Below are 16,406 nucleotides of genomic sequence, written 5' to 3' on the forward strand. Positions count from 1 at the left end.
GGTGGCTACAGTTAGACACTGGCTGTCAGATGGGGTCGCAGGCAGGAGGGCTCAATCGGTCTGATGTGCGGCCGCTTCTTCAGATCGGAGCCTCTGTGTCACACTCCCTCGGCACCCGGTGTGAGCCTCGGGAGTCGCACTGTGATGACGTCACTGCGTGGGACCGAAGATCCGCAGACAGCCGGCTCCAGGATTACTGGGATGTCAAAAAGGACGGGGGACTGCTTGAGTTTACTTCTGAAGAGCCTCCCGATCGCCACAACGACATGTTTCGCTACAATAGTAGCTTTATCAAGTTGTGGCAAGAGGCGATCGGAGGCTCTAAGAAGCCAAAAGATGGGCGGGGTTAGGCGCACTGGCCAATAGAATGACCCCAAACAGCTGAATCAGAAAACACACTAGGAGATCAATGAATAAATAAGAAGATTGGAGAAAAGGATTAAAATGAATAAAAATAGAAAAAATCGGGAGAAAGATAAAAAAATGAAAAAAATAAATGATAATGGAAAGAACAAGGGGCGTATGATAAACAAAAAAATGTATATAAAAAAACATATATAACGGTATATTGAAGGTCCAGAATGCTTCATGGGGCTAACAAGAATTAGTATATCACAATTAAATATATACGGTTATAATACCTTAGTTGACATACATGGAAATATCTAAAAATTGATAAGATAATAAATATGTGTCTAATCAGTAAAAATACATATCTATAAAATATATATCTATAAAAAATATATAGTAATAAGATTAACCCGTAAGCACCTGAATCTCTAAAGACCGGCAGGCTTAAAATTAAAACGTCATTATTCCAAATTAAATAATACTTTAAAATATTTGGATTATAAAATGCATCAGATAAGGCAATTTACTTCTAATTCCTCGTTGAGGCCTTGAGGCGCTAAACAATTAAATTTATAAATCCAGTCCGGATAGATCGGACCCTTGACTGACATTTTTGACACTTTTGGGGGTACCAGTGACATTACTGCAGTAATCAGTGCTATACATATGCACTGTTACTGTAAAATTACACTGGCAGGGAAGGGGTTAATTTTATTGGAGAGGGAGGGGTTAATGTATGCCTGGTGCTTACTGACGTGTAGGGGGGGAGGTGACTATGTGACACAGGGACAGATCGCATGTTGAGCTATGCTGAACCCTGCAATCTGTCACTGTTTGTCACTTAGGACAGTGGTCCTCAACCCTGGCCTACAGGGCCCACTAACAGGCCAGATTTGCAAGATAACTGAAATACATCCCAGGTGATATCATTTGCTGCTCAGTACTCTAGTCTGCATCTCCCCAAGGTAATACCTAAAATCTGGCCTGTTATGCCCCATACACACGTGCAGATTATCTGCAGACTTACCTTTTCTATGTAGTGCAAGGGCCTGCTGGATTGCATACAAATTGAAAGTGTTTAGGTTTGACCTCATATTATATGGTTTTGGTAAGTCTGCAGACAAAAGTCTGCAGATAATCTGCACGTGTGTATGGGGCATTAGTGGGCCCTGTAGGCCAGGGTTGAGGACCACTGACTTTTAGGAGATCCGCCCTCTTTGTTTACACAAGCGGGCGGATCTCCACACTCGATTCCCCGACGATCGGGGAAGAGCAGCAGCGATCGCCGCCGCTCCTCCCCTGGCCCGACTCCCGCTGTGACTGAAAACAGCGGGAGCGAGCCTCCGGCGGCACGCGCACCGCCGAGAGAGGGGAGTGTCTGGTGATGTAGGTCTACGTCGCCAGACGTTATCGAGCCACTTTTCTGCAGTACAGCTCTAGTGAGCAGCGGTAAAGTGGTTAACTTACATTTGCGCAGTCATACAACACTGTACCCAAATAAAATTTATATTGTTTTTTCCCCACAAATAAAGATTACTTTTGGTGGTATTTGATCACCTCTGCGGTTTTTATTTTTTGCGCTATAAACTAAAAAAAACCGACAATTGGGCAAAAAAAAAAAAAAAAAAACATTTTTTACTTCTATAAAACATATCCTTTAAAAAAAAATGTAAAAAATCGAATTTCTTCATCAATTTAGGCCAATATGTATTCTGCTACATATTTTTGTTAAAAAAAAAAAAATTTCAATTAGCGTATGTTGATCTGTTTACTTGAACGTTCTAGTGCCTACAAACTTTGGGATATATTTATGGAATTTTTTTAATAATGGCGGCGAATGTCAGAAGATCAGCAACTTCTAGCAGGATTGCGATATTGTGGCGAACATTCTGACACTTTGCCTGGAACCAGTGACACTAAGGCTAGTTTCACACTGGTGTGATGCGGGAACCACAGCGACTCCTTTGCGGGTTCCCGCATCGCATCTGAATCGCAGGCAGTTCACATTGCTCTCTTCGAACCTCTGTGGGGTGTCATATAAGGGTAATGACACCCCCAAATCGGTTTGCAGATCACAGTGCGAACTGTGAAACTGGATGGAATCAGATTGAATGGGTTTGAACACCCATGCCATCCGATTCCAGTGCAGACAAAAAAAAAAAAGGCTCCTGCACCATTTTGGTGGGAGTGCGAGGTGATTTCAGCCATACAAACTGTGTGGCTGAATTTGCATCACACAGACATCGCATGTGATGTGCACAGCAATGCGGTGCGAGTCACATGCAAGTGTGAACCCAGCCTAATACAGTGATCAGTGCTAAAAATATGCACTAGCACTGTGCTAATGACACTGGCTGGGAAGGGGTTAACAACATTAGGAGTGATCAAAGGGTTAACTGTGTGCCTGACCTGTTTGTGTGCTGCTTTTACTAGGGGGGGGGGGAAGAAATGGTTTCTAGTCTGTGCTTTGCAGAGACACAGAACACGCTCCTTCCCCGCCCTTCTCAGAACAGAGATCTACCTTGTTTACATAGGCAGATCTCAGTTCTCTGTGTTTTACTGATGATTGGTGGAGGACATTGAGTGCCTGACATTCGCCCTCTGCAGGCAGAAATCTGGAACTGGTATACATGATATATACATGATCTGGCGCACAGCTGCCACCCTGTAGCAATAGAACTGCTATAGAGAGGACAGCAACTGGTTAATTACAACCTTTATAATCACTTTAACCACCTCCTGCCCGCCGTATAGGGAAATGATGGCTGCGGTGTGGTTCTATTGTTCATGGACGACATCTTATGACGTCGTCTCCCTCTTGCGCGCCTGCGCTGTGTCCCATCTCCGGTCACAGTAAAGAGCCGATGATGCGGCTCTTGACCCATGTGATCAGTTGTGTCCAATCACACAAATCAGACAAATGATGGCAGGCGGAAAGCTCTGCAGCGCTGCGATCACAGGTGCGCTGTGTCACTGGGACACGGCGCGACTCAGATCTCAGTAAAGAGACAATGATGCGGCTCTTTACCCATGTGATCAGCTGTGTCCAATCACAGTTTATCACATGTGAACAAGTTTATGACGGCTATCATCTTTCCTCTTTTCACACTGACAGAGTGTGAGGAGAGTCTATCAGCGGCATCTCCTCACAGAGGAGACCTGTACAGGTAATCGGGGCACTAATTAACAGTGCAGCCCCAACAGTGCCCATCAGGGATGCCAGTCAGTGCTGCCTTTCAGTGCTGCAAATTAGTGCCACCTCATCAATGCCCATCAGTGCCGCCTCATCAGCGCACATCAGTAAAGGAGAAAATTTATTTACAAAATGTTCTACCTGACACTAAAACTATTTTTTTTTTTTTTTTTTCAAAATTTTTTTTTTTTTTTAATTTTACCAAAAAAAATAAAAACCCAGTGACGATTGAATACAACCAAAAGAAGGCTCTATCTAAAAGAAAAGAAAATGTCATATGGGTTCAGTGTTGCATGACCGCGCAAAGTGTGACAGCGCTATAAGCTGAAAATTGGCCTTGGCAGGAAGGGGGTAAAATCGCCCGGTATTGAAGTAGTTAACCACTTGCCGACCGCCGCACAACTATTTACGTCGGCAGTCAGCCCCTCACAGGCAGAGTGACGTAGGGCTACATCGCTAGCCTGTGAGGCTCTGGGGAGCGAGTCCGCGCCGCCGGAGGCGCGCTCCCGCTCAGTCACGGACCCCCCACCCACCCGCGCATGTGCCCGGCGGACCCGATGTCTGCCGGTCACTCAGCGATCGTCCGTTACACTGGAAGAAAGGCAGGCGGCTAATGTAAACAAAGCCGCCTGTCATTCTTCCCTGTGTAAGAATGGAGATCATACGGTTCTGCTATGTAGGACCATTGATCTCTGTTCTTACACTAGTAGCCACAGCCAATCACAGTTAGAAACACGCCCCTAGGTTAACCCCTCCCTCTCCAATAAAGTTAACCCCTTCCCTGCCAGTGTCATTTTTACAGTAACAGTGCATATTTATAGCACTGATTACTGTAGTAATGTCACTGGTAACCCCAAAAGTGTCAGTCAAGGGTCCGATCCGTCCGCCGCAATGTCGCAGTCTCGCAAAAAAAAACGCAGATTGCCGCCATTACGCGTTAAAAAAAAAACAACAAAAATTACAAATCTTTCCCTTAGTTAGTAAATGCAATAACTTTTGCGCAAACCAATCAAAATACTCTTTTTGCGATTTTTTTTTTTTTTTTTTTTTTTTTTTTTTTTTCAAACATATGGTAAAAAAAAAAAAAAAATTGGCCTAAAATGTTAAAAAGATTTGATTTTTACATTTTTTTGGGGGGGAATTTCATATAAAAAAGAGAAAAATATTGTTATTTTTGCAAAATTGACGCTCTTTTTTTGTTTATAGCGCGTGATCAAAAAATCGCAGAGGTGATCAAATACCACCAAAATAAAGCTCTGTTTGTGGGGAAAAAAAGGACGTCAAATTAGTTTAGGTACAGCGTCACACGACCGCGCAATTGTCCGTTAAAGTCACGCAGTGCCGAATCGCAAAATGGGCCCTGGTGAGGAAGGGGGTAAAATCTTCTGGGGTTTAAGTGGTTAATGTGTATTATTCCTCCCCCCCCCCTTTTTTTTTAGAAGAGCTCAGCTGGTAAAAGAAAAGCCCAAACCAAAACCCCTCTTCAGTCTATACCTACACACCAAATACTTAATACTTCCAGTAAAAAGTCTGTGGTTGGAAGTCATCAGGAAGCCCCCTCTGAGGAGAAGTGTGACGTACCTCCGGAGATGAGACGGGGAAATAGGCGTCCTGTGGTTGAGCTCGTACGCTTGAGAGAAGATTCTGAAAATCTGGAGGAAAACGTTTTCGAAGAGACATTTAACAGTGAGAATGGCGTGGATCAGGTGAGACCTCCTCCTCTGCTGACTTACCGGGTTAATGGGTGGCTTGGTAAAAGATCGTCTTTAGTTTTGCCGTATTCCAGTAATTTATTTTCATGAATATTTCACATGAATCTGTCATAAGGAAAATATCTCCCTTGAAAATCTTAGATCTCTGGCTGTCTTACTGATCATTTGGCTTTAACCATTTTTTAAATCTTTGACCCAGAATAAGGATGGCCATACATGATTCCAACTGTTGATGGGCACGCTGAATGCACCAAGTTGATCGATCAATCAACTAGCCTGTCAGATTCTCTTCTGATTATTGCTAGCCGGGACAGTGTTCATGTGGGAATCCCTCCCGCCGGAAGAAGATAATGGCCCAGCAGGAGGGATTCCTGCATTAACACTGTCTGTGTTAAATTTATTTCCTGCAATCTATGGGGGGAGGAGAGTAGAGGTGCACAAAATGGAAATTTTGGTATTGAAACCGAAAATGCAGGATGCACTTGGCTGAAAACTAAAAATGACAGCTAAAAAAAAAAAAAAAAATATATATATATATATACAGTGGGTACGGAAAGTATTCAGACCCCCTTAAATTTTTCACTCTTTGTTATATTGCAGCCATTTGCTAAAATCATTTAAGTTGATTCTTCTTCCTCATGAATGTACACATAGCACCCCATACTGACAGAAAAACACAGAATTGTTGACATTGTTGCAGATTTATTAAAAAATAAAAACTGAAATATCACATGGTCCTAAGTATTCAGACCCTTTGCTCAGTATTTAGTAGAAGCCCCCTTTTGATCTAATACAGCCAGGAGTCTTTTTGGGAAAGATGCAACAAGTCTTTCACACCTGGATTTGGGGATCCTCTGCCATTCCTCCTTGCAGATCCTCTCCAGTTCTGTCAGGTTGGATGGTAAACGTTGGAGGACAGCCATTTTTGGTCTCTCCAGAGATGCTCAATTGGGTTTAAGTCAGGGCTCTGGCTGGGCCATTCAAGAACAGTCACGGAGTTGTTGTGAAGCCACTCCTTCGTTATTTTAGCTGTGTGCTTAGGGTCATTGTCTTGTTGGAAGGTAAACCTTCGGCCCAGTCTGAGGTCCAGAGCACTCTGGAGAAGGTTTTTGTCCAGGATATCCCTGTACTTGGCCGCATTCATCTTTCCCTCGATTGCAACCAGTCGTCCTGTCCCTGCAGCTGAAAAACACCCCCACAGCATGATGCTGCCACCACCATGCTTCACTGTTGGGACTGTATTGGACAGGTGATGAGCAGTGCCTGGTTTTCTCCACACATACCGCTTAGAATTAAGGCCAAAAAGTTCTATTTTGGTCTTATCAGACCAGAGAATCTTATTTCTCACCATCTTGGAGTCCTTCAGGTGTTTTTTAGCAAACTCCATGTGGGCTTTCATGTGTCTTACACTGAGGAGAGGCTTCCGTCGGGCCACTCTGCCATAAAGCCCCGACTGGTGGAGGGCTGCAGTGATGGTTGACTTTCTACAACTTTCTCCCATCTCCTGACTGCATCTCTGGAGCTCAGCCACAGTGATCTTTGGGTTCTTCTTTACCTCTCTCACCAAGGCTCTTCTCCCCCGATAGCTCAGTTTGGCCGGACGGCCAGCTCTAGGAAGGGTTCTGGTCGTCCCAAACGTCTTCCATTTGAGGATTATGGAGGCCACTGTGCTCTTAGGAACCTTAAGTGCAGCAGAAATCTTTTTGTAACCTTGGCCAGATCTGTGCCTTGCCACAATTCTGTCTCTGAGCTCTTCAGGCAGTTCCTTTGACCTCATGATTCTCATTTGCTCTGACATGCATTGTGATCTGGAAGGTCTTATATAGACAGGTGTGTGGCTTTCCTAATCAAGTCCAATCAGTATAATCAAACACAGCTGGACTCAAATGAAGGTGTAGAACCATCTCAAGGATGATCAGAAGAAATGGAAAGCACCTGAGTGTCACAGCAAAGGGTCTGAATACTTAGGACCATGTGATATTTCAGTTTTTCTTTTTTAATAAATCTGCAACAATGTCAACAATTCTGTGTTTTTCTGTCAGTATGGGGTGCTATGTGTACATTCATGAGGAAGAAGAATGAACTTAAATGATTTTAGCAAATGGCTGCAATATAACAAAGAGTGAAAAATTTTAGGGGGTCTGAATACTTTCCGTACCCACTGTATATACCAGAGGGCTAGTGGAGTCCATGCTGGGTCAGGGCTGTTTTGGTTGGGAAAGGGGGACCTACTCAATAGGTGGGTGGCCATAAAGCTATGGCCGATGGATGACACTTTTTTTTTTTTTTTTTTTTGCAACATGTTTTGTTTTGGGGGTGTCAAGTATTGAAGCCAGAAACAGTCAGGCGATTAGTATTTTCAAAAGAGTGCACACCTCCCCCCATTAAAAATCCATTGTCCATTAGTATTTGTGTTGAATTATTCGCTGTGTATGTGAAATCTCTGCTGTCTTGTTATTTGAAGCAATCTGATTGTGATCCCAGCAGGAAAGTGGATCCAGTATCTCCGCTCCCAGTACACACAACATTGCAACTACAAACGGTGTAAGGAGAAGTGTTAGGAATAAGAAGCTTCAGTATGACACCCTGGAGGAGGAAAAGTTATTTGTTGAGACGGACGATGCAGTCAAACTCCTGGCCAACATGAATGTTAATCATAAAGTTGTAGAAGAGAAACCATCCACAGAGGAATCGGATAGTGAGGAAGAGTCAGATCAGGTATTGTTTCTTCCATTACTTTTACTGTGCAAGTGATGTTTATTGGGGGGCCAGTGTGCATTGATTGAGGGGCCAGTGTGCATTGATTGAGGGGCCAGTGTGCATTGATTGGGGGGCCAGTGTGCATTGATTGAGGGGCCGGTGTGCATTGATGTTTTGAGGGGCCAGTGTGCATTAATGCTCCATGGGGGGGAGCCGGTGTGCATTCATGTTTATTGGGGGGCCGTTTGATGCTCCATGGGGGGAAGCGGTGTGCACTGATGTTTATTGGGGGAAGCGGTGTGCATTGATGTTTATTGGGGGGCTGTTGTGCATTGATGTTTATTGGGGGAAGCGGTGTGCATTGATGTTTATTGGGGGAAGCGGTGTGCATTGATGCTCCATGGGGGGGAGCCGGTGTGCATTGATGTTTGAGGGGCCAGTGTGCATTAATGCTCCATGGGGGGGAGCCGGTGTGCATTGATGTTTATTGGGGGGCCGTTTGATGCTCCATGGGGGGGAGCCGGTGTGCATTGATGTTTATTGGGGAGCCGGTGTGCATTGATGTTTATTGGGGGGCCGTTGTGCATTGATGCTCCAGGGGGGGAGCCGGTGTGCATTGATGTTTATTGGGGGAAGCGGTGTGCATTGATGTTTATTGGGGGAAGCGGTGTGCATTGATGTTTATTGGGGGGCTGTTGTGCATTGATGCTCCATGGGGGGGAGCCAGTGTGCATTGATGTTTGAGGGGCCAGTGTGCATTAATGCTCCATGGGGGGGAGCCGGTGTGCATTGATGTTTATTGGGGGGCCGTTTGATGCTCCATGGGGGGGAGCCGGTGTGCATTGATGTTTATTGGGGAGCCGGTGTGCATTGATGTTTATTGGGGGGCCGTTGTGCATTGATGCTCCAGGGGGGGAGCCGGTGTGCATTGATGTTTGAGGGGCCAGTGTGCATTGATACTCCATGGGGGGAGCCAGTGTGCATTCATGTTTATTGGGGGGCCGTTTGATGCTCCATGGGGGGGAGCCGGTGTGCATTGATGTTTATTGGGGGGCCGTTGTGCATTGATGCTCCAGGGGGGGAGCCGGTGTGCATTGATGTTAATTGGGGGGCCGATGTGCCTTGTTGCTCCATGGGGGGGAGCCAGTGTGCATTGATGCTTCGTGGGGGGGCCGTTGTGCATTGATGCTTCGTGGGGGGGCGGTGTGCATTGATGCTTCATGGGGGGGGGCGGTGTGCATTGATGCTTCATGGGGGGGGGGGCGGGGCGGTGTGCATTGATGCTTCATGGGGGGGGCGGGGCGGTGTGCATTGATGCTTCATGGGGGGGGGGGGGCGCGGTGTGCATTGATGCTTCATGGGGGGGGTGGTGGGGGCGGTGTGCATTGAGCTGCAATACCACTTGCCACATTTAAAAAAAAAAATAAATGAAAACCCCAAAACTTTCCATAGTTATATACAGTATATTTTTATTTTTTTGTTGTGTACCGTTTGGAACATTTCCCATCACTTCCTGTCCCATAGACCCAACAGTAAGACAGTGAAAATCTCCCAAAGTCAAGTAAATTCCACTCTTAGACAAGTGTTCCCCCATGGAAGATTACCCCTTGGGGACAGCTCTAAAACTTTGGATTTCCCTTCACTTTCTATTTTATTCACAACTTTCCCCATTTCATTCACAAAAATCTCCAGTAAAATCAGATCAATAATTACTAATTTTGTAAACTGGTGAAAGTGGAGGGGGGGGGGTGCAGTGTCCATAAAGAGTTAAATACTTGCTGCAGCTCCTCAGAGACTGAAGATCTCTCTGTAAATTTGAATGAACATTAGAGGGCACTAATCTGAGTGTAGTAAAATTGTACTGCACTCAGATTAGCGCCCTCTGGTGTTCATACCAATGTAAGTAGAGAATTTCCCCAATGAGGAAACCGACAGCCCCACCAACCCCGCATCCAACACTAAAAAATGAGTTTGACTAGAGAAGGATTTCAATAATGCATATACAATTGTAAATGAAGTACCTTTACTGTTTAGAGTTCCCCTGCTAATACCCCCGTGTACCGGGCTTTAGAGCAACCCAACAGGCTTGTGGCGATATTGAAGTGGAAGTAAACACTCCTATCATTTTCAAGCAAGGAATCTTGGCCTTTGTTTGATCTTCAACTGCCATGATGCTGCACATGTGATCAGTTATGATACCAGCCATTGGATGGTTTGACAGTTTGGTTAAGAGCACAGCCAATGGGAGTGTTACATTTCCAGCACGGAAAGACGGAAATGTAACTGTTGTTTCAAACTTTTAAATTAATGGGTTTACTTCCTCTTTTAAATATAAAAAGTGTGTGTGTATGTATGTGTGTATATATATATATATATATATATATATATATATATATATATATATATATATATATATATATATATATATATATATATATATATATGTCTGTGTATATGTACAGTATGTGTGTGTGTGTGTGTGTATATATATATATATATTATGTGTGTGTGTGTGTATATGTATGTATGTGTGTGTGTATATATATATATATATATATATATATATATATATATATATATATATATATATATATATATCTCTGTCTAAAATTTACATTTAGTTTCACAATGTTTTTTTTTTTTTTTTTTTTCAGGAGCAGATGGAACTCTCTGCATATGAGCGTGAAAGACTGAAAAATATAAAGGCGAATGCAAAATTCCTCAAGTCCATAAAACTGTTGGAGGTTAGTTGTGTTTGAATATGCCCTTTTATTATGGCTATTATGGCACACTCCATTACATGTTCATACTGTTCTCTGTTATGGTGATAGGAATTTCAAAAGATCTAGATCCTTTTTTTTTTTTTTTTTTTTTTTGCAACTGTTTAAATGTGTCTCCCTAAACATGCATCTCCTTTTGTAGAGCATTGAAGCCATATAAAATAACCCATGTTGTGTGATAACCCATGACCATGTGATATGAACAGGAAAATTAGTGTCACTGGTGGTGACAGTGCCCCCCCCCCCACCCCCCCATGTTGTGTGATAACCCATGATCATGTGATATGATCATCACATGATCATATCTTGTGATGATCATGTGATATGAACAGGAAAATTAGTTTGTGTCAGATCATCCGCCGTACTATCACCGCAGTCCCATTATCAGTCACTGATTACCATCATTGGTAGTATAAAAAAAAAAATTCCAGTATATATACCAGGGATATGCAAACTGTGGCCCTCCAGCTGTTGCAAAACTACTATTCCCATCATGCCTCTGGGTGTTATGCTTGTGGCTGTCAGTCTTGCTATGCCTCATGGAACTTGTAGTTCTGCAACATCTGGAAGGCCACAGTTGCATATACCATAGATAGATAGATAGAGAGATATATATATATCTCATATCTCATAGAGATAGATAGATATATATCTATCTCCTAGATATAGATACCATAGATGTATTTATATATATATATATATATATATATATATATATATATATATATATATATATATATATATATATATATATATATATATATATATATAGATTGTAGACGTTATAATCATGCAAACCAATCAATATACACTTATTGTTTTTTTTTATTTTTTTCTAAAAACAGAATACACATTGGCCTAAGCGCCGGTTCACATTGCAGCGAAGCTACTTCATAACATTGAAGTCTATGGCGGTCGCCTCCGGGTCGCCCCAAAGAAGCTCCGGACCCTTTTTCTAGGTCGGAGCGACTTGTGTCGCTCCTATTAGAACGGGTCCGCAGCTTCCCTATGGGAGGCGACCTGCGGCGACCTGTGAGGCGACCAGGTCGCCTCACAGGTCTCCCTAGTGTGAACCGGCACTAACTTTATGAAGACCTTGATTTTTTGTTTGTTTGTTTTTTTCATTTTATATATAAAAAAGGCACTGGTGATCAAATACCAACAAAAGAAAGCTCCACTTGTGTGAAAAAAATGATGTAAATTTTGGTTGAGTACAGTGTTGCACATCCGCGCAATTACCACTAAGCCCCGGTTCACACTTGTGCGATGCGGGAAGGCTGCGAATTCGCAGCCTGTTCCCGCATCGCAAACGCACCCCCGGCAGTTCACACTGCCATATGCGATGCGCTGGGGGTGTCAATGTAATCTTAACGACACCCCCAGTTTGATCGCATATCGCAGTGCGATCTTGCAGTTCGCACAGGATCGGATCGCACAAGTGTGAACCGCTGTGCGATCCGATCCTGATGCGGCTGCAAAAAAGGGTCCTGTGTGTGTTTGCTCCGGGTGCGATGCGAATTTAGCCATACAAAGTGTATGGCTAAACTCGCACCGCACAGCCGATCGCATGTAATGAAGGAGCAGTGCTCTCCGACATTACATGCGAACGCCGCAGCCGCACAAATGTGAACCGGCTCTCAAGCACTGTGCTGAATAGCAAATAAAATGGCCTGGTCATGAAAGGGGGGGGGGGGGGGGATCTCCCGGAGCTGAAGTGGTCAAATCAGTTCAGTGCGATGTCCTTTAGAAAACGGAACCTAAGCTGCGAATATGCTAGCCTATCCTGTTCTCTGTTCATCCCAGATGGCAGCTGGTCTTGTATCCCTATTTACCTTTCACTAAATTACATCCCGTATTATTTTGTTCTTATGTTGATCTACATTTTATATGTCTCCTTTTTATTCTCTGACCTCCAATATTCCTAGTACCGGGGTTGCTAATATTTCTTAGTATAAGGCACTTCGGGGGATGTGTCTCTATGCACACTACAAATAAAGAATGGTCTTTGGAAAGAAAAAAGGAAAATGTAATTCAGATTGATGTCTTATATATTTTTTTTTGTTTATTCCTAAAGTCTGCAGCAAGTCTTCATCCTCCTAAAAAGAAGAGACAGAGCCTTGTTCTCAAAAGGTAATCTATTCATATATAAAGGTTTAATCCAGCGGCATGTACTAAACTGTAGTTGCGGATTTGACTTTTTATATTCTAGTCAATTGTAACCTGTGGAAAAGGCAGAATGCATTCTAATTTTTGAACATTCACTCGCATATCTATGATTTCACAAACTCTAAGTTCATTACATGCCAGTGTTCCTCCTTTTGTGAGGAAGTCAAACCAATTTCCGCTCATCCATTCCCTTAGAGAAGTATGGGGTTCGGGGTTATTGCCCAGTTATACTTGCCTAGATGGATGCTGCATCTGTCCTCCCAGCACCTCTGCGCTGAGAACCGTGCGAACGAACAATGCCCATTGGTCGGTTCTGACAACTCCCCGAGCAGAGAGCTGCTGACTGTCAGTCAGCAGCTCTCTACTCTGCTCACTGGAGCGATGGGGCGGGGAGCGGCTGACTCAGGCTGTCAGGGGCTCGCTGAGAGGCTGAGCCGGGTACCAGTCCTGGCACCTTGCTGATCCCGACTCGTGATCGTGATGACATGTCGCCTCCACCGATATCTGTGACGTCAGCAGAGAGCGGACTTCAGACCGCTCTCTGCTGAAAATGGGTCACAGGAGTGCAAAACTAACTTCCCTCCTGTGATCCATAGGAGATACACAGCTAAACCAGCTTTCCCTGTACATCTCCATTAGGCCCCTTTCACACAGGCACCTCCCGATGTAGTCCGTTCTGCTCAGCAGGGGATCGTTCCGCGGAGCAGACGGATGACGGCTCTGTGTGCCGAGCTGTCAGACCCCCCCCGCTGTCCTCTATGGGGAGATCGGATGAGAACGGATCGCCTGTCCATTCTCATCCGATCCGATCCTCCAGACGGATGGAAAATCGGGTTTCCATCCGTCCGGATTTCACGGACACCCGCAGCCCCATAGGAATGCATGGAGCATCCGATCGGGTCCGCCTGAAAAACTGACAGGCGGATCGGATCGCCCGTGTGAAAGGGGCCTTAAAGTAATTTTGATATTTTGCACTTTATATAATATGTGTAACATTTTGTATCACTGTTTTTTGTTTTCTTTAGAGAGAAGCCTCAGAATACAAAGAATACAGTTGTACGCCGTTCAATGCGGCTGCAGAACGTAACTCCTTCCCAAGTTAAACTGGAAGAGGAATCTCCAGCCGTGGAAGAGAATGTAAGAGGAAGAATAACTCTGGCAATTAGTAATGTAAGAGGAAGAATAACTCTGGCAATTAGTAATGTAAGAGGAAGAATAACTCTGGCAATTAGTAATGTAAGAGGAAGAATATCTCTGGAAATTAGTATTGCAGTTGGGCAACAAAAAAAAAAAGCTACTGCTGTTGGTTTGAGTAGGGAAGGGTCAAAGCCGGTCAGAATATTGGTGGCTGGCTTGTTGAGGAGATTTCTGTTCATGTTGCATCTTCAGTATAGGAAGTGAAGTGAAAGTAAATACAGACTGAGAAGAATTTCCCTTGTTGGGGGGGGGGGGGGGGGGGGGGGGGGGGGTTGCACTGTGTACATTGTGCAGGTCTTGGGGGGGGGGGGGGGGGGGGTTGCACTGTGTACACTGTGCGGGGTTCAGCTCTCTTTCACTGGCTGATGCTCCATCCCACACTGCACCTGAGTGCAGGGATGCCAGAGATCTGTGAATTCCTCTGAGCAGAAAGCTGTCCCTGTAAACACAGAAGACTTCTGTGATTAAAAGTGACAGTGGCAAGCGAATAGCAGAGAACGACTGCCGGAGGAGGCAGAACAGAGTTCCACTACGTGCAAGGGCCACATGAAGTAGCCTGGTTGGCCGGATTCGGCCCACGGGCTTTGTGTTTGACACGTGCTCTCTATAGTGTGTATTTGTCTCAATTCAGAGTACGAAGTGTCATTTCTGTCTGCTGCCTCCTTCCTCTGCTATCAGCATGAATCACTTCTGACAAGTTTCCTGACACCAAGAGAAAATCAGTGACAGGGTAGGATCTCCAGCACACGGCCTGTGATTGACAGCCTCAGCTTTGGTGCTGTGGAAAGGGGGGTGTCCCTTCCCTCGATCAGCTCTCGCTGAGCTCTGCACAGTATAACTTCCGCTTCATGTTCCCCGCTTTCTGGAAGCTCAGACAAGCTGTATAAATTCTGCACTTAGCTGGGATGTTAAGAAATGAAGACTGCAGATAAACCGGTACACCCTAAGTGGGAGGATTTGTTTAATCTGTGTATCACCGGAGGTCAGTCACTTCACTGGGTATATGGAAAGGGATACAGACACTTTAAATGGGATTTTATCATCGAAATTGTCACTCCAAATGTGTGGGAAGGTTTTATATATTTTTTTAAATTGGCATATCTTGTATTTTTGACAAGTTCCGTGTTTTTGTTATACAAGGTGTGGCTTATGAAACCTCCAGGTCCCATTGAGATGATTCCAAAGAACCAACAGGATGACGATAAGGCATTGGACCAATTCATGAGAATGTGGACTTCGATTAGCCAGGTCTGGTATTAGGAAGTTTTTACTTTGCTTATCTTTTTCCTAATCTGTTAAATAAATGTCGAAATTATTTAACCACTTCCCACCCAGCTTATTGCAAAATGACAGCCGGGCGATACTTTTATCATTCCGGGTGGACGGCATATGCTGCAGGCGCAGTCTGTCACCGGCTGTGTCCACGACAGATCACTATACCGACCCTGCTGCTGATACCATGTGACCGCTGTGACCAATCACAGATCACATGACAATTGTAAACCATGTGGATGGCTTCCTTTCATGCCATTCATTGTGTACGGCTGTGTTGCTAGCTGTGATTGGTCACAGCTATCACATGGTACAGACAGAGCCAATCACAACTCCTCTGTAAAATGTGATTAGCTGTGGCCAATCACAGCTAATCACAATAGTAAACCCTGAATAAATCAGTTTTATTCAGTAAAAAGGGTTGCTTATACCAAATTCTCTGGTATAAGATATCGTAAATTAAAAAAAACTTGATTACTCCCCTAGAGTAGTACAGTGTTTACTGTGGATCTCAGTGTGTTAAATTGTATAAAAACAACTTCCTTCCCCCCCCCCCCCCCCCATACTGTCACCAGTCAATGTCTCTGATCAATCACCTCCACACCCATTACATGATGACGCTGTACTGCACTGGTGACCGTATGTTTAAAAAAGAAAAACAAAATTCTCTTTCGTTCATTGATGGACACAGTTCCTGATCTTCTTAACCATTGGCTTATACTGCCCCCTACAGGAGTAGGACACTAGGCAGAAAAAACGTCTGGCTATGCCTATGGGCAATCCCAGGGGGTATACTCCCTCTCTCTGCTATAGGTATAGGGAGGGTTTTGGGGTAGTAGTGGGCCCCTCCATGGGACGGTCGGACCCCAGGGTTACCCTCCTTCCCATTAGGCACCTCCTCATCGGTCTGGTGGTCTCTGTGGGCCATATCACTCCCCCTCCCTTGCTGGGGCTGGGCTGGTCCACCACCTATGGTGGGGGCAGGGTACTGTGCTGGCTATGGGGGAGGGGGGGTGCAGTGCCGGCGAAAGGGCT

At 44.5% G+C, this 16,406-nt stretch overlaps 1 protein-coding gene across 2 annotated transcripts in view; it reads left to right on the top strand.

The window, feature by feature from the left end:
* WDR76 (WD repeat domain 76) overlaps nucleotides 1-16,406 on the top strand; it is a 64,023-nt gene that overhangs the window by 12,900 nt on the left and 34,717 nt on the right. Inside the window, exons 3-8 of one of the 2 annotated variants that reach the window (XM_082253004.1) lie at nucleotides 4,984-5,250; nucleotides 7,741-7,974; nucleotides 10,611-10,700; nucleotides 12,811-12,866; nucleotides 13,928-14,039; nucleotides 15,240-15,347. In XM_082253004.1, the coding sequence (XP_082109130.1) occupies nucleotides 4,984-5,250; nucleotides 7,741-7,974; nucleotides 10,611-10,700; nucleotides 12,811-12,866; nucleotides 13,928-14,039; nucleotides 15,240-15,347 (867 nt within the window). The remainder of the gene's footprint in view (nucleotides 1-4,983; nucleotides 5,251-7,740; nucleotides 7,975-10,610; nucleotides 10,701-12,810; nucleotides 12,867-13,927; nucleotides 14,040-15,239; nucleotides 15,348-16,406) is intronic. The other variant, XM_082253005.1, reaches the window with a different exon arrangement.

This window comes from Pelophylax lessonae (assembly GCF_965119305.1).
Source record: "Pelophylax lessonae genome assembly, chromosome: 4".
In the NCBI taxonomy this organism is placed as follows: Eukaryota; Metazoa; Chordata; class Amphibia; order Anura; family Ranidae; genus Pelophylax; species Pelophylax lessonae.